The sequence below is a fragment of the Rhincodon typus genome, chromosome 2 (genome assembly GCF_021869965.1).
Source record: "Rhincodon typus isolate 14 chromosome 2, sRhiTyp1.1, whole genome shotgun sequence".
Taxonomy (NCBI): domain Eukaryota; kingdom Metazoa; phylum Chordata; class Chondrichthyes; order Orectolobiformes; family Rhincodontidae; genus Rhincodon; species Rhincodon typus.
Window position 1 is genome coordinate 78,946,692 of NC_063333.1, and position 23,995 is coordinate 78,970,686.

The window sequence follows — 23,995 nt, forward strand, 5'->3', positions numbered from 1 at the left end:
AAAAATATTTTCTGAAGAAGGGTCTAGGCCCGAAACGTCAGCCTTCCTGCTCGGCCTGCTGTGTTCATCCAGCTCTACACCTTGTTATCTCAGCTTCTCATGACAATGGTTTCATGCTCATCATTAGATCCTTAATTCCAGATTTTTATTGAACTCAAATTCCATGATCTGCCATGTTGGATTCAAACCTGGGTAGCTGGATTAATAGTCTAATGATAATACCACAAGGTCACTGCCTCCCTTTAGCTCCGCTTCAATTTATTTCAGAAATTTTGTGTTTTATTTAAAGTGAAATCTTGTGGCACAGCTCTATTTGTTATATCAAGGTTTTTGATTTATTTTTAAATGCTAACAGCTCCAAACCTGATTGTAATACAGTGCATAATATCATTGAGAGTAAACGGTAATGCTATATGTTGTCCAACTACAACAAATTATATTTTGAAGCCAAGGTCTAGATTCAGCCCATTGAAAGATAAGTGCAGTCAATGAATATCCCACTATTTGTCTTTCATATAAAAATAGAATCTCTACACTGTGCAAGCAGGCCATTCAGCCCATCGAATCCACACCAAGCTTCCAAAGAGCATCCCAGGCAGACCCACCACCCCTAACTTATCCCTGCAACCCTGAATTCCCCTTGGCTAATCAACCCAGCCTGCACATCCCTGGACACTATGGGCAATTTAGCATGGCCAATCCCCTTAACCAGCATATCTCTGGACTGGGGGATGAAACCGAAGCACCCGGAGGAAACCCACGCAGACATGATGACAATGTGCAAAATCCACACACAATCACCTGTGGGGTGAATACAAATTCACACCATAAATGTGTGTATATGTGTGTGCGTGTGAGAGAGAGAGAGAGAGAGAGAGAGAGAGAGAGTGTGTGCACATCTTCACTCTCTCTCTCACACACATGATTCTATGGGGTCAATTTGTATTTGCAGATACATTTTACTTTGTTCAAAAAGCACACAATTTGTAGACAGTCAGTCAATGTGGTGTTTTATAAATTCCTACTTTAGAAATAAAACCAGTTTGACTCCAAACTAAAACACAAACAGATTCTAAACAAGGTCTCACACCTAACATGCATTGTCTGACCTAAAATGTCACCTTTTCTTCACACTGATAAAACCTTAGCTCTCTCAGGACCGTGACTCAAAAGAAATTCAGGGATTTACATAAACATATCAACCAAAATTTTCAAACTGATTAAAGATTTAACAGCATCTTAGGTTTGTTTAGTAATTCTCATCAATGGTGTGAACCTTTGATCTTTAACCCATAAATTCTGTGTCTGATTCTACCTCTCTCACTAACACCTGAAGAAGGGCTGAGTATCCAAAAACTTGTGTTTTCAAATAAACCTGCTGGAATATAACCTGGCGTCCTGTGATTTCTGACCTTGCTTAAAGTTGAGCATCTTCCCGCTTTGAGTACGAGAAGGTACTCTGTTTACCTAGTTGATTTGTCACAGCGAAGAGTACGCCGACACCACCTAACTTTTGGCAACGTTGCAACCGGAAGTGAGGGGCAAGTAGCTGCAAGTGGGGAAGAATGATCAAAGATGACGGACAAGGCATTAAGACAGTTTCTCACAAAAGATTACTGCGGGGAATCAGAGATCGGCATGCTGTATTTTGCCAAAATCAAATAACTCACTGACTCCTCATGCGTTTATGTTCTAAAACCACTGGGAGGCCCAGTCTTCTTATCCGGGGAGCCAGGGTCCAGTAATAACTCACTTGACTGAAGCACCACTATCGCACTGGGACATCACTATCGACCCCGAGGATGGGCAGGGACCAAGGCCGGGAAACCCCGCGAACGAGTAAAGACCCGGGCAGAGGTTGTGCTCTGCCGCCCCTAATCCATTGTGACACAATGCCACTACACTCGCCCTCACTCACCCGCTGACATCCGATTCCTCAACATCCATCCCAGCAGCCCCTATTCTCGCGTACTGCGTATGTACGGCCTGACTGGCCGTTTAAACCTCAGGGTGGGGCAGGAATTTGTAGAAACGAAATTATTCCAATGTAGGAGGGGGCCATTTAGCCGGTACCAACTCTATGAATTAGTACCCTTCTTTTGCCTTTCTCCCATAACTTTCTACGTTGTTTCCGTTTAAATAATAATCCAATGCATTCTTGAATATATCAATTGATTCTGCCCCCACCACAGTTCCAGGCAATACCTTCTAGACACAAAACAATTTGTTTGGAAAAAAAAACTTTTTCTCACATCACATATGTTACATTTGCAAATCACTTTAAATCAATGCCCACTCATTCCAGGAATGCGGATTGTTTCTCCCCATCTACTCTATTCAGACTCTTCATGATTCTGAAAACATCAATTCTCTGGGCCTTCTCTCCAAAGAGAACAGTCCAAATCTCCACTTTCTCATCCCTGGAACCATTTTTTGTAAATCTTTTGTATGCTCTCTCCAATGCATTCACGTTGTTCCTAAAAACACCCAGAATTGTACACAATACTCTGGCTGAGGTTGAACCAGTGTTTTGTATAAATTCAGTATAATGTTCCTGTTCTTGTACTCTATGCTCTGATTATTAATGTTCAGGATACTGTATGCTTATTAATGACTCCACCTGTCTAGGAACCTTTACTGATCTATATACACATACACCAAAGACCTCTACTTTGAACTCCCTTAAATATTGTGCTTCTTATTTTATATTGTCTGTCCATGTTCTTCCTACCAAAATGCATCACTTTGCACTTCTCCACATTGACCTTCATCTGCCACCTATCTGACCACTCCATCAACTTGTGTATATCCTTTTGACCTCTACTTTTTTAAACTGAAAATAAACTGAAAGTAAAGCACCCTCAATACTGTCCTAATGAAACAATCCCATGTACAGCATGGGTTAGAAACAGAGTAAAGCTTCCTCTAGCTGTCCCCATCAAACACTCTCAGGACAGGTACAGCATGGGGTTAGATACAGAATAAAGCTCCCTGTACTGTTAAATTGAAAGCAAAGCTCTCTTGACATTGTCTTCATCAAAATCACTCCCAGGGTAGGAACAGCATGGGGTCAGATACAGAGTAGAACACTCCCTGCACTGTCCCCATCAAACTCTCTCAGGACAGGGACAGCATTGGGTTAGATACAGAGTATGGTTCTCTCTACTCTTTTGAAACATAAAGTAAACTGAAAGTCAAACTCATTCGACACTGCCCCTATCAAACAATCCCAGGACAGATACAGTACAGCATCAGATACAGATTAAGACCCCTTATACTCTTTTAATCTGAAATTAAAAATGCTCTTACTCCTTTAAACTGAAAGCTCCCTTGAACTTCTGGGACAAGGACAGCATGGGGTTAGATACACAGCAAAGCTTCTGCTAAAAGTAAACAGAAAATAAAGGTCTGTCACCACTGTTCCCATCACTTCCTCCTGGGACAGGAACAGCACCGGGTTGAATACCGAGTAAAGTTTCCTGTATTCTTTGAAACTGAAAGTAAACTGGAAGTAAAGCACCCCCAAAACTGTCCCCATTAAACTCTACCAGGATGGTTACAATATGGAGTAAGATACAGAGTAAAGCACTGTCTATTCTTTTAAAACTGAAAGTAAAGCTTTCTGTGCTCTTTTAGGGTAAAAATAAAGTTTCCTCTACATAGTTCCCATCCCCTGTCCAAGGATAGGTACAGCACTGGTTAGATACAGAGTAAAGCTCTCAAAACATTCTGACACCTTTGAGCCAGAGCTGAACCAATTAAGGATGACTGTTTTGAGACAACTACAATCCTGCGCTCCACCAGCTGAGCTATCGAAGGACAGCCCTTTAGGTCCTCCACACTGTCCTCCTCAGAGTATACAATACTTCCAAGTTTCATACCATCCATCGAAATTATTTCCTGTATACCAATATATGGATCATTATTGTATATCAAGAAAAGCCAAAGTCCTTGTATTGATGGTCCATGTGGAACTCTACTACAAACCTTCCTCCAGCCAGAAAAATTTCCATTGACCACTACTCTCTGTTTCCCATCACTCAATCAATCTTGTAACCACATTGCTATTGTCTATTTTATTCCATGAGCCATAACAATTGTCACAAAGATGTGTGGCACAGTATTGATTGCCTTTTGAAAATCTACATTTTTTTTGTTTATTCATTTTGCAGTATGAGGGCATTGCTGGCTGGCCAACATTTATTGCCTGTCCCTAGTTGCCTTCTTGAACCTCTGTAATCCGCCTGCTGTGGATTGACCCACAATGCCATTAGGTGAGGAATTCCAAGATTTTGACCCAGCTGCAGTGAAGGAATGGCAATAGATTTCCAAGTCAGAATGGTGAGTGGCTTGGAGGGAACTTGAAAGTGGTAGTGTTCCCATATATCTGCTGCCCTTGTCCTCCTAGGTAGAAGTGGTCATGGGTTTGGATGGTGCTGTCTGAGGATTTTTGATGAATTTCTGCAGTGCATCTTGTAGATATACACACTGCTGCTACTGAGCATCGATGGTGGAGGGAGAGGATGTTTGTGAATGCAGTGCTAATCAGGTGGGCTGCTTTGTCCTGGATGGTGTCAAGCTTCTTGAATGTTGGGGCTTCACTCATCCAGGCAAGTGGGGAGTATTCCATCACACTCCTGACTTGTGTCTTGTAGATGGTGGACACAAATACATCATATGAACATCATTACCACATTGACCATTTCCGTTGCCATTTCAAGACACACCAGCAAGTTAGTTGAACAGGATTTCCTTTAGAAATCTATGCTGGCTCTTCCTAAACAAAACACATTACCACATCTGATTACTATCCCAAACAGTTTTTAGAAGCCTCCAAACCACTGAAGTTAAACTGACCAATTGATAATTGTTTAGCTTCTGTCCAGTTCATCTAATCCTGATGACTTGTCAAATTTAAGTACCCATGGCCTCTCCAATGCCTCCTCCTTATCAATTTTGATACAACATTGGGGGCAGAAGTGATATGATGTAAATTATTTTGAATGTGAAGAAGTTAATAAGTTACATTAATCTGAATAAAATTAGTCCTTTAAACAAAACAAGGCTTCAGATAGTGCAAAAACACTTTGCCGGAGAAGAGAGAGGGAGAGCAAAGAAAGTATTGGGGAGGGAGTGGAGAGCAGTGGGGTTTGGGAGAGAGAGAAGGGGTTGAATGGAAGACGGTGTACAAGCAGCATTAGTACTCCCTGTCCTGCCGATTGCAACAGTGAGAACAGTATGGCTGTAACAGAGAATGGTGGAAAAGCTCAGCAGGTCTGGCAGCTTCTATAGAGAAACAACTAACGTTTCGAGTCTAACATGACTTCAGAACCACTGTCCAGATTTTCAGCACGCGCAGTATTTTGCCTTTATGATAGTATAGTTCTCCAGTATACCTAAGAAATTTGCCTCGCTCCAATTGTACGATTCATATTGTATATTGACACAACTCCTCGAGCTATAGTGTACATATTGTGCATTGAAGGTAACAAGATGTGGAGCTGGATGAAGGGTCTAGGCCCGAAACGTCAGCTTTCCTGCTCGGCCTGCTGTGTTCATCCAGCTCCACACCTTGTTATCTCAGATTCTCCAGCATCTGCAGTTCCTACTATCTCGTGCATTGAAGGCGCACCTACAAGATATATAATACATACTTGCGTTGACCATGTACTGTATTTACTACTTAGTGTATATTAGATTAACTACACTGTGTAAATTTTATTAAATTTACTCCACATTCTGCACAGTACATTTACTATGAACTTTGTGAATACTATGTGTTGCATTTGGTGAGTGTTGTATTCACTGTATGTATTGCGTTTGTTGTAAATTGTGCGTATTGCTTATGTCACATACTGTGAATATTTATACATTGTATTAAATTTCGTGCTCAGTGTAGTACTTAGTATAGTAATAGTATACCCAGTGCACGATGTACTCTGTAATAGTATATTCAGTGTATTGTCTATGTTCACCGTGTACTCTCTTCACCCTCGTGTCCTTCTGGTTGCTGGGTGATCCGTTGCTCAGCAACAGGCGGATGGAGCGGATCAGTTTGAACGAGGAGGCGGCGGCCGCTGTCGATTCTTATGTCGAATATCGGAGGTTAGAAACCGCTTGGCACGGCTCCATCTGCTGATATGTGTGTGTGGACCGGACCCCGAGTTGTGTCCGGTCCTAGCCTGAGCAAAGACGGAGAGAGCGGCCCACAGTCACCAGGCCCAGAGCCCAGCTCCGCGCCGTGACACAGGGTGAAATCCCTGGGAGGAGGCTGCTGTTTACACAGGTTCATCCTGTGGAGCCGAGGTCCAGCCATCCCTGAGCAAACATGTTCCGGAGGTCTTGGTGTACCTGCCCAGAATCTGTATGTTTGGGACTGCAGTCTGCCTTTGCGTAAGAGAATGTCCGGGATTGATGTGTCTCTGAGATTGAGGTCTGCCTGGAATTAAACTCTGTCTGGGCTTGGAGTTTGCCTGGTATTAGGGTCTGTCTGGGATTAAGGTCTGTTTGGGAATGGGGTGTCTCTGGATTGGGGTCTCTCTGGTATTGGGATTAGGATCTGCCTGGGATTGGGGTGTCTCTGGGATTGGAATCTGCCTAGTATTAAAGTATGACTGGGATTAGAGTCTGTCTGGGATTAGGATGTCTTCAGGATTGGTGTCTGCCAGGGATTAAGGTCTATCTGGGACTGGATTGTCTATGGGATTGGGGTCTGCCTGGAATTTGGGTATGTCTAAGATTGGGGTCTCTCTGGCATTAAGGTGTGTCTGGAATTGGGATGTGTTTGGGACCATGATTTGGCTAAAATCAGAATGTCTCTGCAATTGAGGTATGTCTTGGATTAAAGTTTATCTGGGAACTTGTTCCATCTGGTGTTTACGTTTGTTTGGTACTTTGGTTTTACTGGAATTGGGATCTGGCCAGGGATTAGGGTCTGACTAGAAATAGTTTTATCTGGGGTCAGAGTCTGTCTGGTACTTGGATTTGTATGAAACTGGAGTCTGGCAAGGATTGGGATTTGCCTGGGACTTGGGTCTTTTAGAGACTGAGGTCTGTCTAGTGCAATAGTCCCACTGGTCTGGTTTGAATCTTAGTTAGCTTCATTCTGTTGGCTATTGGGACAAGGTTGCACTTCAGTCCTTAGCATTATATCTTCAGGGCAAAATGGAAAGTTAGTTCTGATGAGACAGCAGGCAGTGGCATAATATTCCCCAGACAGAGGAAGCTAAGAGTAGATTTCATGAAACATATTCAAATTAAGAGGATTTTGTATACGAGTAAGGATAAATCCATTGTTTTGGCAGTAATTAATGAGGTGTTGTTAATTTTAAATAATCTCTGAGAATGGTGGAAGGGTGACAACAAATCTTCTTATATGGCTTGTAACACAGAATACTATGCCACAAAGGATGAATAAGCAATCAAAGTTGCACCTTTTATGGCAGAGGGCAAAAACCTGAAGAATGAAAGAACAGGGAGATCAGTTCCATCTGCATGAAAGCTTTAACACTTGAAGATCTTTCTTATCAAATTATATCTTTATAAATACATTGTTGTCGGGAGCCCAGAAAACACCAACTCTGGTTATCAGCTTATACAGAGAGGAGGAGTCAATTCTGGTAACCTCACAAATTACTTTATTAGTGTATTAAACAAGGCACATGTTACTTAAATGTTTTATCTCAAAACTGGATCTTATATATTTTCCCACAAACTGATCTAGGACCTACTTATGTACCCACTGGAATCCTCTGACGCTCTCTAAGTAGTCACAGAATAGAAACGCCAATATCCGATCAGGATAGCTGCTGCTGCTGATGAGGGCTGAGGCTGGCCGGGTGCTGCACTCGATGTCGTCACCACGTCCTTGATGTAGGGTCTGCTTCTGGTATGGTTGGACTCTGGAGTTTTTGCTGGGTGTGTGCCCCAAGGGTCTTCTTTTTATTTTTTCTCTTATCTCTGTCAAGTCGTGCTGTCTTCTTCCCATTGGCTCAGGCTAATTCACTTATCGCACGCCTTTACCTTATTGGCCCCGGCCCAGAGATGTAGGTGGCATTATCTCATCATTTCTTATCCAAACAAGGCTTTTGCATTATCTCATCTTTCTTACTTTTTGCAGAACTTAGTTAATTCAAACCAGTTTAAATTGGCTCAAACTAGCACCTGGGTGCAGTTCATTTTTAGGTCACAAGCTGCTTCTTTCTTCATGTCAGCACCTTTGCATTCAGTACCTCTTTTTAGCGATGTTGGCAGCTGGTACCCCTCTCTCTCTTTATCTTTCTGCAGCTTCTGGCTAACATCTCCCCAGGCAGCAATGCCGGTAGTTTGTACTGTTCTCTCTCTTTTTCTAGCCCTCTGCAGCCTCTGGCTGACATCTCCCCCTTCTTGATCCAAAGATACTTATCTTAGGATCATTCTCTGTCCCTTTTCTGTGGAGCATTCCTGAGACTGTCAGTATTCCCCAATGGGGAATTGTTAAATTGTTAAAATTTGTATAAAAACTTACACGTGTACAGGAAACAAAAAGCATATATGAAAAACGTGAATATAACTTAGTTCACACTGTGTTTTCATAACGTTCCTTCTGTTTCATTATAGCCTCAACTTCCAATCTTCATACAGTTTCATTTTTTTCACCTTTTACGGTGGACATACATTGACTATGACGATTACTAATGTACATAGAATCACTACTACAGCAGCATTCAACAGAATTCTAATCCATGGATGTATTTGAACACTGGTTCCCCAATTCCAGAATCTATCCCACAACCTAGGGTCCCGCAACTACTCCTTTGCTTTTTCAGCATCAGTTCTAATTAATTTAGTGCGTTTCGTCCATTGATGAATTATTTCTTTTGCCTCACCCACGATAATCGTCCAATCTGCTGTCAGGTGCGGGATGGGTTGTTGTTCAGTGAGAACAATCAATGTGGACTTGACAAGCTTCAAAATCTCCCCTCCCCCGACCGCATCCCAAAACCAGCCCAGTTTGTCCCCGCCTCCCTAACCTGTCCTTCCTCCCACTTCTCCACTCCTCCCACTTCAAGCCCCACCCCCATCTCCTACCTACCAACCTCATCTGCCCCCTTGACCTGTCCGTCCTCCCTGGACTGACCTATCCCCTCCCTAACTCCTCACCTAAACTCACCTTTACTGGCTCCAACCCCGCCTCTTTGTCCTGTCTGTCTTTTCACCTATCTTTTCCTTTATCCATCTTCTATCCGCCTCCCCCTCTCTCCCTATTTATTTCAGAATCCCCTTCCCCTCCCCCATTTCTGAAGAAGGGTCTAGACCCGAAACGTCAGCTTTCCTGCTCCTCTGATGCTGCTTGGCCTGCTATGTTCATCCAGCTCTACACCTTGTTATATCAGATTCTCCAGCATCGGCAGTTCCGACTACCTCTTTATATCTTGGTCTGTATTGGTATGTTAGATCATGTGCTTTTCTCTTATCACCACCCTGATTATTGGCTGGGGCAGCGTTTGTCCACCAATCATCAAATCAGAGGTCACATTATTAATACCCACATTGTGTCCTTCCAGAGGCATTGTCGCCGTCCCTTGGTAGAATTCATGGCTGCTGTGACTATGTGATGCGTTTCCACCACAAGGACATATTGTAGAAAAGACTGGTTACTAACAGGCAGAATGAATAATAAACAATTTTCACAGGTACTGAAACCGCAATCTGTAAGCTTCTGCCTCGTTATCTGGTCACAACAGAGGCCCAGTGATCCCCTCTTTGGTGACATTTTGAAAAATCTACCGCTTTCTCAGCACCATCCCTTACAATAGCATGAGCTGGTGGGTTACTTAAAGATATCCAAGTACCTTCATGGTACTTTCCCACATTGTGAACTCTTTTTAAAGGGTAGGTCAAATTATTTCCGTGTTGGGAAATATAAAACACTGCTCTAGCGTAATGTATCCCTTTATCATTGTCACAAGTACCTAACGCCCTATTAGTTAAAGTCAAACTTCTGAGGTGACGTAGGGGTTCCTTTTCTCCAACCGGCTTTATTAACTGTTATCCAATACTCAGTCTGGGACTTGGTGAGCATGCAACTGTGACAAATTAGTCCCGATCATAGTTAATACCCAGCTAGTATATATGATACACACCTCAGCCTTATGGGCCTCCTCAAAGTATTGGCCACACAATCAATGATTAAATTCGTTGTATCCTGTAAAGGTTTTAGAAATTTAACAGTGTCCAGGGTGACTAGTGACACATCCCAGGCCATCTGGTTGGTCAGAGTCTGGTCTAAATAACCTTCCCCAGTAATGACCTGCATTTTCTGCTGGAGGGATTGTATCTGACGTTCTCATTCTGCTATGTACAAGGTGTTGACGCTTGCCAGTCCTGATGCATATCCTGCCCCTGCCCACTCCAATAGTCCTCTTTTCTTTCTATTTTTGTTGGAATTAATTTCACTCCTGCTCAATTATTCATCAAGGAGGTGGACAAGTAATTGTTTTGTGGCAGATGGGCAACATTCTGGTGCAGTCATTTCAGTTAAATTAAAGACGACCTGGACATGCCGATATCCTGGTACCAAAGTGACAGATTCTCCTGTCTCCTCTTGCACCACACCCGCACCTCCCATCATGTACTGAGATTCACTTCATCTGGGTTCTGGTGTGGTTTTAATCACTGGAGGATGTGGGGTAATAAGTTTCTTATGGGTCCTGAAAATTATGAAGGGCCCCAGCCCCCGAGAAAACCACTGCCTGGTTCTCTCAATGCCCTTTTTTTGCTATCCCCCTCCTGTATCATGTCATCCCTTGTACAACTAATGACGATTCAACCAATTTTCTTGAATTGCCTTGGATAGCCACCCCAGACAGTATATCTTTTCTATGTGTCACTACATAGTCTACATTCACATTGGTGCAATCCCAATGAACCATAATTTTAACACGACTGTCATTCCCAAACGGTTGCTCAATAAATGGACCTATAACTTGACAAGTTATTTGTCCTTCTCGGATTATTGCCAGTGTCGCCTCCAGAACTCTGTTGCATGAGAATTGTACCCCTGTTCCTTCCAGTATACCCAATGTCTTTCCCACGCATGCCAACCCGTCCACTCCTGTATAATACAGATTTTTAAGTCTCCTCTGTTTCCTTTATTAGTTTGTATTATCTTGCGCTGTGGAGCAGAGTTGTTCTTGATCACGGGATATTCTTCCAGCATTGACGCTGCCAGAGGCGCACACACTCATCGTGATGATTCCAATGCTGGCTCAACCGTAGTTTCAAGCATGATCAGCCTAATAGTGACAAAATGTATTACTCCCCTCATCCTAGAGTAGACCTGTAACATACAAGTGTAATTTCTGCTGTTATTTACAGTTTCTTTCTTATCACTACTATAAGCCTAGGTTATCCATTCTCTGATCTAGATCATCTGTCCCCTGTTTCCAATCTGTTTCAGATTCTAACTATCCATTTCATCTGACCCAAGTACTTCCTCTACCCTTTCTGTTTTTCTTTCATTGTTTTCCTTGGCAATCCTTTATATGTGGATGGCCAATATCAGGTTGCCTTCCAGTTATCTCTTTGGATATCTGTAATTGGTCTTGTCTCTGACCTTGAGAACTCAGAATATCGTTAGCATCAAGCATCACATGCCGATTGTGGCTAGCTTGTTTCTCTCCTGCTAACTTTAATTGATTGCTATAATACCAGCTACTCTTGCCTGGCACCATTACCTTGTATACGGATGGGCTAGCCCTATCTACTATCTCATAAGGACCGGCGAACTTCGGACTCAAGAATGAGGTGGGTTGGTGCATTCCTATCATTACTCTTTGTCTGGGACTCAATTCTATTGGGCTGGCTTTTACGTAGAAATAGGCCTTTACTTTGCTGCTTCCCGTTCCGTTTTTGGTGGGCTGCTACGTAATTTATTTCCTTTACTGTTTCTACCAACTGTTGTACCCATTATTCTAATATAATATTGTCTATCTCAGGCTCAGACAAGTCCAAACCTACCAAGCACTCCATTCCTCTCATGTCCCTTCCTGTTATGGGCTTTTAAGGAGTGTAGCCTGTTGACAAAGCCACAGTGTTCCTCAGTATCATTAACACACAGGGCAGAACAACCTGCCAGGTTGTCTGATGCTGCTGCACCATTTTAACTATCATATTTTTCAATATCCAATTCATCCTTTCTAGAATTCCACTGGACTCCCATCTATAGGGTATGTGGAATCTGTGTCTGATCCCAAGAAGGGTCATTACATTTTGCATTACTTGGGCCGTAAAATGTGTGCCTTGGTCTGATTCTATGCTTCGTGGTATACCCCAACAAATGAATACTCATTCCAACAAGTATTTCTGGCTGTGTTTGTTTTGGTGGGGAAAGCTTCCACCCACTTGGTAAAGGTTTCCACAATTCCCAGAGTGTACTTGTATCCTCCTGGAGTCAGGGGTAGTGTTCCTATATAGTCTATTTGTAAATTAGTCCACGGCCCTTGTATTGGTCTAGTATGTCGGAGGGCCCCTTTCTTAATATTGTTATCGGGGTTATGCTGTGTGCAGATCAAACAATTTGTAACAAAGTGTTCCACATCACTTTTCATTCCAGGCCACCAGCACACCTCCTTTATCTTATTCTGGGTATTCTCCATCCCTTTATGACTCCATAAATCATTGTATCAGTGAATTATTGCATTTCGTCCTCCCTCTGGCACCACAAATTTTCCTTCATATAAAACTACACCGAACTGGACATAGATCCCCTTGTGTGCTTTATACACGTCTGATTCTGCTCCTTCTATTAGTTTTTTTTTTCAATTCCCGGTCTTTCTTTTGCTCCTGTGCTAAATCTATTATCTTGACTTGTTTCTCTTTCTGACACCGCCCCCCCCCCCCCAACTGTTTCTTCAATCGGTGGCCACCATTCCTGCCCTTTTACAATGCCTTGTTTGTCTAACTCATCAGTCTCCCTGGTTCGCCTGGGAGATAATTTTGAGTGAGCTTTTACCTTCGTGACCCCACATCCTTTCCCTTGTATTTCTTCCAAGAAGTATCGTAGCAGTGGAGCCGAAGGATGGGGCTTTCCATCTGCTGAGACAAATCCTCTCACCTTCCATAGGGGCAAATATTCAGTGAGGCTATTACAGACATACATGCTGTCAGAGTATATAACTGATCCGGGTGGAAAGAGTTCTGGGTGGCCAACCACATATGTGATGGCTGCTGACTCTGCTGCCTGCGCACTCATGGTTCTGGGTAACTTTAGAGTGACGCTATATCTTTCCTGTCCGTTCTCATCCTCCATGAATATCCCACACCCAGTTTTTCTTTCTCTGTCCTGTACTGAAGAGGAACCATCCACAAAAAATTTGAAGCGTGGTTTTTCCTTTTCTTTCTCCTTTGCCTCCCTGCTTTCGGACCCCATCTTACCCTGTCCCATTTGTTTTGATTACAATGGGACCTTGGAACCATCGTGGTGGTGGCTTTTACTCTTTTTACAGTGATATCCCTCTGCTGTAACAACAGTGTCCATGTAGCAATTCTATTTTGGCTAACTGAACCATCTTTAATCCTTCAATCTAATAGTAGCTGTACGGAGGTATGTTCTGTTCGTATTGTAAGTGGGTTCAGCCCCACTATATCGGTAAAATGCTGCACCACCCAGAAGGCAGCTAGCAGTTGCTTTTCACATACTCTGTACCCTGCTCTACTGGTGAGAGCATGCGTGAAGGGTATGCTACTGGTCTTAATTTCCAGTGCATTTCATGTAACAAAACTGCTGAGAGGGTGGTGTCTGTCGTGGCTACCTCCAATGAAAATGGTTCATTTAGATTTGGGGTTTTAAGAGCGGACACATCAGCTAAAGCTTGCTTCGGAGCTGCAAAAGCCTGTGTGTGTTCTGGTTTCCACTCCCAGGCCACATTCTTTTTCGATAACTCCATCAATGGAGCCGCTTTTGTAGTGAATCCATCAACATGGTCCCTTCAATACCCCAATAAGCCCAGGAAGGATCTTAACCCTTTGACATCCCGCGGGACAGGGAGTCTGCAGACCGCCTCTTTTGTCAATTTCTCTTTTCCCCGGTGACAGAATCATTTCCAAGTAAATCACTTTCTGTTTCATTATCTGTGCTTTCTTAGGGTTTACTTTCAGACCCAATTAATGCAACAGCTGCAGCAGTTCACTTAGCAGCTAATAATATTCCTCTTTAGTTTCAGTTTGTAGAAGCAAGTCGTCCAGATACTCAGGTTTCGAGAACCGTTTTAACCTCTCTCTTAGAGGTAGGTAAAATATGGACGGAGAATTATGAAATCCCTGTAACAGAACGGTCCACATATATTGCTGGCCTCGGAAAGTAAATGCGCATTTGGCACTCTTTCTCCAGTGGGATTGACCAAAAACCTGTTACTTATGTCCAAAACTGTGAACCATTGCACATCTCATTTTGTTTGACTACTGTTTCTGGGCTAGTTGCTACAGTGGGGGCTGTTAGTGGGGTGGCCTCGTTCAATGCTCTGTAGTCTATTGTTAATCGCCAGCTACCCTCCGGTTTCCTCAACGGGCAACAATTCTTCATTGGAACTGTTAATGGAAACTACCAGTCTCAGTGTCCCTTGTTGCAGCAAACTCTGTATTATCTTCCCTACCTCTTCTACTGCCTGCTTCGGAAAACAATACTGCTTCTGTGATTTGGGGTCTGGACCCTGTATACACGCACTCCCAGCCATCTTCCCAAAGTCATGTTTATGTCAGCCAAATATTGCTGAGTGCCGTACAATGAGCTGTTGCACTTTATGATCATCACTCATCTCCCCGGCTTTATCCACATTTTCCCAACCGTGCATATCTTGTTCTGATATTCCCCCATTGGGATGTGTGCAGTTTTCACTCCTCATACCTTCAGGCATTTGCCAAATCATGCAATTAACAGGATTAAAACAGAGTCCTGCTTTGGCCATATCGTCACTCCCTAAGATATGTTCTTGTTCCCTAGGTAGTTTGATAAGGACTGCTGAATGCTGTAATACTATGCCTCCCACACTAACTCCAACGATACAGTTACATGTCCCACTTGCAAATGTCCTGTGAATCTGCTTAGAATCTACTTTGAATTTTCCAATTTGTGTCATTAACATGGGTAGTATTGATGGTGGTTCAAGATGCCTCAGTGCCTCAAAGGAGTGTGACAGAGCGGCCTCCGACCCTACCATTCACTCGGGGTCTCCCCGTTTTATCCCACTGCGCATCACATACCCATAACGGAGAGGCCTGTGACTGTCCTTGCAGTTTGGGGTACATCTACGAAGATGGTAGTATCTCCGTTACATCACACTGAGAGTTGGGTCCATTTGATCCTTCCACTGGTAGGCACTGGCACCCCCCCCGGCCTGCATTTTCACGTCTCGGATTTGGGTGTTCTCTTACGAAATGTCCCTCTTGGCCACAATTGTAGCACCTAGACACTCCGCTTTTCCCTGTTCCTGAGACTTTCCCTCTACCTCTACTGCTTCCCACTGTTGGAAAGGCTGAAGAGGTGCTGTCTGAGTAGATCTTCTCCCTTCATTTGTCTAGATTCTTGCCTGATCTTTAACAGGTGTCATTCTTACCCCAGAAGTCTACAGAAATTTTGTTGTTTCCCAATCCCAGGCTCTAACCATCGTCCTGATTACTCAAGCCTCTGTGTGCATGTCATCAATGGGAACAAACAGCTCTAACGCCCTCCTTGACTCCTCAGTGCCATACGACACCAGCGTTCTCAGCCATTGGTTCCTTGCCTCTAACTCCAGATTGTTCCTGTCCAAGGCTGTACCATATACCCCCGAAACACCACCCAAAGATGTGCCACAAACGCGATGGTGTGTTCACCTTTTCTTTGGTAGCACTTCATCAGCATCTCCACTGGGTCTGCTCTGTTAGTGTCCATAACACCTTTTAAAGCCTCACTTGTGTCTCTACCAACTTTTTGCTCTTCTGGTAAGGCAGAGTGTATATGTGGGTGCAGGCACATTATTATTAATTTTCTTTCCTCAGCATCATCTAAACCATGTATTTCCCTCTGGTGACTGACCACTCGGAACAGCTCCCAAGGATCAACCCCAGGTGCGCATGTCGCAATATCTTTCGCAATGTCCCTCAACTGCTGTACCCCCAATGGGGTGAAATATACTACCCTCTCACCTACTACCATCTGACCAGCTGCCCATAATCTCCTCTAGTGGTTACAATGGGGAGGCCATCAAGATTGGAGCGGACGGGGTCCCCGACCCTGGGTCATAAGCTGGCAGTAGATCCTCTGGTGGAGGCTCCCCGTCATCATGACTGTACCTAGCTGTTTCGTCTGCTAAATCATCCCAATCTATATCCACTTCACTGCCTTCCTCACTTCTTTCAGATGCATAGGTGCACATTATGCTTCTCTGCGCGGCTGGCTGACCTTGCAGCTTCTTTACCTGTCTTTGACATTTTGTGTGATCTGCGGCAGTACTCCTCCTGAGCTGTTCTCTGAATCACGTTCATTGCAGATTTTAAATTTTTGCCTCCAATCTTTCACCTCATCTTTAGCTGTTTGGACTTCTCCCTCTTGCTAACTCCTTTCCCTAACCAGCTTCTCACACTGCATCTGGTACCGATTCATATGTACCAATTCTGTGCACCCCTGTCCCTGCAGATTGGTTACCTTTTCACTAAGGCGGGCTACCTCATCATGAAGTCGCTTATTCTCTTCTTCTAGTCTTTCCCTCTCTACCTTCTTTGACTTGGCTAGCTGCCGGCATTCCACCCATTCCTCCATTAAACAACCGATCGCTACCACCTTCTGTTATGACTTAAACTTCTTGTCTGACATCTTTATTTGGGCTACCTGCCAAAGGGTTGCCCCAGCAGACTTTTCCTTGTCCCCAGTGTGACCTGTATTTTCCCATATTGTAGCCACTTCCCTATTATGCATTTGCAGAGGAGCCCCGTTCAATCAGGACAGTCCATTCCCTCCTGATTCATCATTCTATACTGGAGGCTACAGATTAACCCCAAATTCCTGTTCTCTCTGTCCTCTGCCGATTTGGTTCGACTCACGTCTCCCGCTGACACAGCGGAGAGGTCTTCCCTTGAGCCCAAAGCTCCCACTTGGTCCAACCCAAGTCTCCCGCTGAATCAACGGAGAGTTCTACCCTCGGATCCGAGTCGTGGCACCATAATATGTTGTCCGGAGCCCAGAGAACACCGGCTGCAGTTATCGGCGTTATACAGCGACGAGAAGAGTCAATTCTCATAACCTCACAAATTATTAGTGTATTAAACAAGACACATGTTACTTAAATCTTTTATCACAAAACTGGATCTTATATATTTTCCCACAAACTGAACTAGGACCTACTTACATACCCACTGGAGTCCTCTGACGCTCTCTAAGTAGTCACACAATATAAAAGCTAATATCCGATCAGGATAGCTGCTGCTGCTGATGAGGGCTGAGGCTGGCCGGGTGCTGCAATCGATGTCGTCACCGCGTCCTTGATGTAGGGTCTGCTTCTGGTATGGTTGGACTCCGGAGTTTTTGCTGGGTGTGTGGCCCAAGGGTCTTCTTTTTATTTTTTCTCTTATCTCTGTCAAGTCGTGCTGTCTTCTTCCCGTTGGCTCAGGCTAATTCACTTATCGCATGCCTTTACCTTATTGGCCCCGGCCCAGAGATGTAGGTAACATTATCTCATCATTTCTCATCCAAATAAGGCTTTTACATTAACTTTCTTACTTTTTGCAGAACTTAGTTAATTCAAACCGGTTTAAATTGGCTCAAATTAGCACTTGGGCGCAGGTCGTTTTTAGTTCACAAGCTGCTTCTTTCTTCATATCAGCACCTTTGCATTCGGTACCTCCTGTTAGCGATTTTGGCAGTTGGTACCCCACTCTTTTTATCGTTCTGCAGCTTCTGGCTATCATGTCCCCAGGCAGCGATGTCAGCAGCTTGTACCTTTCTTTCTCTCTTTCTATCTCTCTGCAGCCTGTGGCTAACAATGTTTACATAATCAATATGAAAGGTGAAAACAGTTTCTGAGTCAAAGTTTAATTAACTTCTTTTTACAATAAATAGAATAGATAGAGATGATTAAATATATCACAAGAAGTCCTAATTCTGGTTCTGTACTAGGGATCGGGGACAAGTTGGGGAGTGCAAATTTCAAATCTAATATTTGAAGAGCAACTATTAGCACTAACATTAGCACTCTCTTTTTCCTTTGCTCGAGGCACAATCACCATCTGTTCCACTCACTTCCTACAGATACGGCCAGACTTCCTGAGTTTCTCTGGCACTTTCTGTTTCTATTTTATATATCCAGTATCACAGTATTTTTCTTTTATTTAAACATGAAGATTGGGATAGATGAATATTCTGGAGTTTTGCCAATCTGTCTACTACAAAGTCTTAGCTGTGGATTAAGGAAGTGGATATGCTGTTTGACTGAGTAGGATTGTAGAAGGACCAGCTTGGAGCTGCCACATGAACTCTCCATTCCATATTTTTAAGAAAGCTTTTTTTTCCCTATTACTGCTGGTTTAATGTAATATTTTTATTTATTTCTCTTGTATGATATGTTTTACCCTGCCTATCCTGTGGAAATATATTATTTTGTAAGAGTGCAGTCATTAACAGGGCAATTGAAAATCATTCCTAATAGATTCAAATGTAGTCAGCAATGCTTCGGTGCATTCTAATATATTTCATAGGTGGATTCCAAATAATTTCCTGTACAAATGAGTTACCTTTTTAAGTTTTTTTCATTAAAATAGTGAATACTAGGGAAAAAACAAATTTAGCTCCCTTTCAGCTAGCATTACAATTGCTTAGTGGATCAAAAAAAAGCGAGGCTGCAATTTATTTCTGCAACACTGCGGCACTTTGCCAAATGCAGGCCAACAACTGTTTCATTCTCTGATATCTCTTTGGGATAGCATGTCTTGATCGATGATCAGGAAGCTGTCTTTTTCTCATTCATTCATGAGTTGTGGGCATCAACGGCTAGGCCAGCATTTATCACTCATTTCTAATTGCTCTTGGGAGGTAGTGGTGAGCTGCGTTCTTGAACCGCCGCAGTCCTTGGGGTGTAGGCATGCAGGTGGTGTTGTCCCATTCATCAGGTTCCCTTGTTCTTCTAGGTGGTGAAGGTCACAAGTTTGGAAGATGCTATGAAAGGAGTCGTGGTGAGTTCGTACAGTATATCTTGGAGATATTACACACGGCTGCCAGTCCATGTCAGTGGTGGATGGAAGGTCAAGCAGGCTGTTTTGTCCTGGATGATGTCAAGTTTCCTGAGTGTTGTTGAAGATACATCCATCCAGGCAAATGGAGAGTATTCCATCAAACCCCTGACCTTTGCCTTATAGATGGTAAACAGGCACTGGGGAGTCAGGCGGTTACTCACCACAAAATTCCTAGCCTCTGACCTGTTCTTGTAGACTCAGTATTTATATGGCTAGTCCAGTTCAGATTCTGGTCAGTGATAATCTCTGTGATGATGATAGTTGAAGAATTCAGTGATGGTAATGCCATTGAATGTCAAGAGAAGATTCTTAGGTTCTCTCTTGTTTGAGATGGTCATTGTCTCTCACTTCTATGTCACTTATTGGCTGAAACCTGGATATTATCTTGATCTTGCTGTATATGGACACAGATTTCTTCAATATCTGAGGAATGCTGGATCTTCAATAAACACCCCAACTCATGACCTTACGATGGAGAGAAGTTCATTGATGAAGCAGCTGAAGAATGTTGGGCCTAAAAGACACTACCATGAAGAATGCCTGCAGTGATGTGCTAGGACTGAGATGATTGACCTCAACGAATCACTACCATCTTTCATTTGCAAGGTATGACTCCAACTAGTTGAGAGTTTTCCTCCTCGTTCCTTTTGTCTCCATGTTTTGCTAGAGTTCCCTGATGCCATTCTTAGTCAAATGATGTCTTGATGTCATGGACATTCACTCGCATCTTACCTCTGGAAGTTAGCTCTTTGGTCCATGCTTGGACCAAGGCTGTAGTGAGGTCAGGAGCTGAGTGGTCCTGGTGGAACCCCAACTGTCTGATAGGCCTTAGGCCTTGATTGATTTATCCAATGCTCTTACTCATTCCTTTTCTGCTACTCAGTCCTGAACTCCACTCCTCAGCACGTGAAGAAAGTTGCTCGAATTCTACTTGTAAGGTTTATAGCGAGTCCCAACTGAATCTTCTTGGGTGGCTGAATTTAGAAATCGAAGCTGCAAATAATTTTTTATGGCAAAAGCAAAAGTTGAAAAAACTTCGCAGTTTTTTATTGTGACTCAACCATAAAATTTATATAAACAAATGGGAAAAAGAAGACAAATATGGTTCATCCTATCAATACATTTTAAAACAATTGTACTTCCTTAAGTGTCACAATATTAACAATGCAGTACCTTCAATTTATTTAGAAACAAAATTGTTTGAATCTGTTTTCTGTGCAACTTTTTGTTGAACAATTCAATTGATAATTGCAGGTTTAATTTTAATTATTTTTGATCATAGAATTGTTGGTGAAGATGATGGTGGCACCCTTTTCACACCAGAGGAGTACGAAAGGTACAAGAAGGAAGTATTGCCAATACGATTGCGAAATCGATTGTTCGTCAGCTGGACATCACCCAATGGCATTGACTGCAAATTAGTTGGTCCAGAAACACTCTGTTTTTGCAGACACAGGTAGATCTTTACATCGTTTAATTTTGTTGCTCATATTCTAATTTTTGTATATCACGTTTGCCCTTGGTAAATGGATGGTATAGGAGCGTACACCCTGACCGGAGACAGGCAGGATTCAGGCAAGTGGAAGATGTTTACTCAAACAAAAACCAATTGATGCAGGGAGAGGGCAAAAGAAACTTCCCCAAATCGGAAGGGAGATCAATGACATACTCTGATTTTACAAAGACGTACAGCATTTTTGTACACTTTGTGTTACAACAATCAAATACAACATAGTCACTATCCTTCCCCTTAATCCAAACACTCAGTTCCATGGGACACCTAATCAATGATTGGCATTCCTTGGGACAGCCCAGGTTCTCATGATCTCACGATGTTTACTAGACATTGTAATCTCTGGGCCTTGGGATCTTTCTATGCATCCTATTAATTCGCATTCCAAAAGTTATTTATATACTCCTTCTGGCCTTTCCAAGACGTTCTTATCTCTAAGAGCTGTTTGAATTCTGTTACTCATGATAGTATGTATGCCGCCTTTATCAAATTTAATCATTTAATCAAGACATCTGGATATAAATTCTCCCATTGGGAACACCCAGCATGGGTTCATGAAGGGTAGGTCATGTTTAACTAATTTGGTGGAATTCTTTGAGGACATTACTTGCATGGTGGACGATGGGGAATCTGTGGATGTGGTGTATCTGGATTTCCGGAAGGCATTTGACAAGGTGCCACACCAAAGGCTGCTACATAAGATAAAGTTGCATGGTATTACAGGTAATGTATTGGCATGGATAGAGGATTGGTTGACTAGTAGAAAGCAAAGAGTAGGGGTAATGGGTGTTTTTCTGGTTGGTGGTCAGTGGCTAGTGATGTGCCTCAGGGATCAGTGTTGGGACCGCAATTGTTTACAATTTACATAGATGATTTGGAGTTGGGGACTAAGTGTGGTGTGTCAAAATTTGCAGATGACACTAAGGTGAGTGGTAGAGCAAAGTGTGCAGAAGACACTGTAAGTCTGCAGAGGGATATAGATAGTGTAAGTGAGTGGGCAAAGGTCTGGCAGATGGAGTACAATGTTGATAAGTGTGAGGTCATCCATTTTGGTAGGAATAACAGCAAAATGGACTATGTTTTAAATGGTAAAAAATTGCAGCACGCTGCTGTGCAGAGGGACAGGGAGGCTATGCTGCAGCTGTATAGGGTCCTGGTGAGGCCACACCTGGAGTACTGTGTGCAGTTTTGGTCTCCTTACTTGAGAAGGGATATACTAGCACTGGAGGGGTTGCAGGGGAGATTCACTCGGTTGATTCCAGAGTTAAGAGGGTTGGATTATGAGGAGAGACTGAGTAGGCTTGGATTATACTCATTGGAATTCAGAAGAATGAGGGGACATCTTATAGAAAGATATAAGATTATGAAGGGAATAGATAAGGTGGAGGCAGGGAGGTTGTTTCCACTAGCAGGTGAAACTAGGACTCGGGGGCACAGCCTCAAAATAAAGGGAAGTGGATGTAGGACTGAGGTCAGGAGGAACTTCTTCACCCAAAGGATTGTGAATCTGTGGAATTCCCTGCCCAGTGAAGCGGTTGAAGCTACCTCGCTGAATGTGTTTAAGGCAAGGCTAGCTAAATTTTTGAACAGTAAAGGAATTAAGGGTTATGGTGTGCAGGCGGATAAGTGGAGCTGAGTCTCAAAAAGATCAGCCATGATCTTATTGAATGGCGGGGCTGGCTTGAGGGGCCGGATGGCCTACTCCTGCTCCTAGTTCTTATGTTCCTATGTTCTTATATGTACCATTGGCTGTACCGGTTCTATCTTATCTACGCATTTTCTTTTAAACCTGCAATAACATATCTGCAGTAACATTTTTATGACCCGCCACGTGTACAATTAGTAAATTATAAGCCTGTAACATAAGACTCCAATGAAATAGTCTCATGTTTGTGTCTTTAAATCTTTCCAAAAATGTGAGAGAGTTGTGGTCTGTATACCCAACCATCTCCGAAACATTATTTATAACATAAACATTAAATTGTTGTAAGGCTAGTACCAAACTCAATAACTCTTTTTCAATGGTGGGGTATTTTGTCTGATGAATATTGAGTTTCTTTGAAAAATAACCTTTCAACTCCACCATCATCCTCCTGCATAACACAGTTCCAACCCCTATATCGCTGGTGTCGATACCAACTTTACAGGGTTTCAAGAAATTTGGTGTGCCTAAAACTGGTGCAGTGGTTAGCATGGCTTTTAAATTCTCAAATGCCACCTGGCATTGTTCTGTCCACTGAAATTTTGTGTTCTTCTGTAGCAAATCCGTCAACAGTGCCACCACGCTACTAAAGTTTGACACTAACCTCTGGTAGAATCCGCTCAGTCCCAAAAATCGAAGCATCTCTTTCTTTAAGGATGGTCTTGGAAGTTCCTCACTGCCCTTCGTCTTCATGTTCTTCGGGGTCATCATTCCATATTCGATGTTGTGTCCCAAGAACATCACTTCTGCCTTCGCAAATTCAGTTTTTGCTAAATTTATAACCAGTTTTGCCTCCCGTAGTATTTCAAAGAGTTCTGCCAAATACACCATGTAATCTTTCCATGAATGGCTAAAGATCACCAAGTCATCTATATTGACGGCACAATTTGTCAGTCCTGCCACAACTCTCTTCATAAGGCTTTAGAATGTGGTTGATGCACTCTTCATTCCAAAGGGCATTACTTTAAATTGATACAGCCCATTTAGGGTTACAAACGCAGAAACTTCTTTCAGTCTCTCTGACTTGCCAGTAACCACTGAGTGAGTCAAACTTTGTGATATAAGTGGCTTGTCTAACTTTTTCCACACAGTCATCCAGCCTTGGAATTGGGTATGAGTCCGATTTAGTTATGGCATTGCCTTTTCAATAATCTACACAGAGTTGTTGAATACCGTCAGGCTTCGGAACCAACACGACCGGCGAACTCCACTCACTTTGACTCGGCTTGGTGATGCTTCTTGGATCATCACTTCCACCTCCTTCTGTACCTGTGTGGCATTAAGATGATTAAGCCTGTAGGGGTGTTTTTTAATCGGAATAGCATTCCCTACTCTAACCTCATATACTATTATATTAGTCCTCCCCATTCTATTCCTACATATGTCCTCATATTGCTGCAACAAGCCTTTCACTTCAGTTCTCTGTTCTTGAGACAGATTGCTCATTGTCTAAGGACTTCCTCATTATTTAACTTACTTTGAGACACATCAAAATCCAAATCAGCTGGATTTGATTCCTCACTCTGAGTGGCAGTTAA

The 23,995-nt window shown here is 42.9% G+C and overlaps 1 protein-coding gene across 1 annotated transcript; it reads left to right on the plus strand.

The window, feature by feature from the left end:
- The first annotated feature begins 6,018 nt into the window (after positions 1–6,018).
- Positions 6,019–23,070, plus strand: LOC125485468 (protein FAM221A-like). The gene is made up of 3 exons (XM_048608417.1): positions 6,019–6,105; positions 20,525–20,698; positions 23,016–23,070. Exons 1-3 carry the CDS (start codon positions 6,041–6,043, stop codon positions 23,068–23,070), a joined length of 294 nt encoding a protein of 97 aa, XP_048464374.1. The 5' UTR covers positions 6,019–6,040.
- Positions 23,071–23,995: the final 925 nt, after the last annotated feature.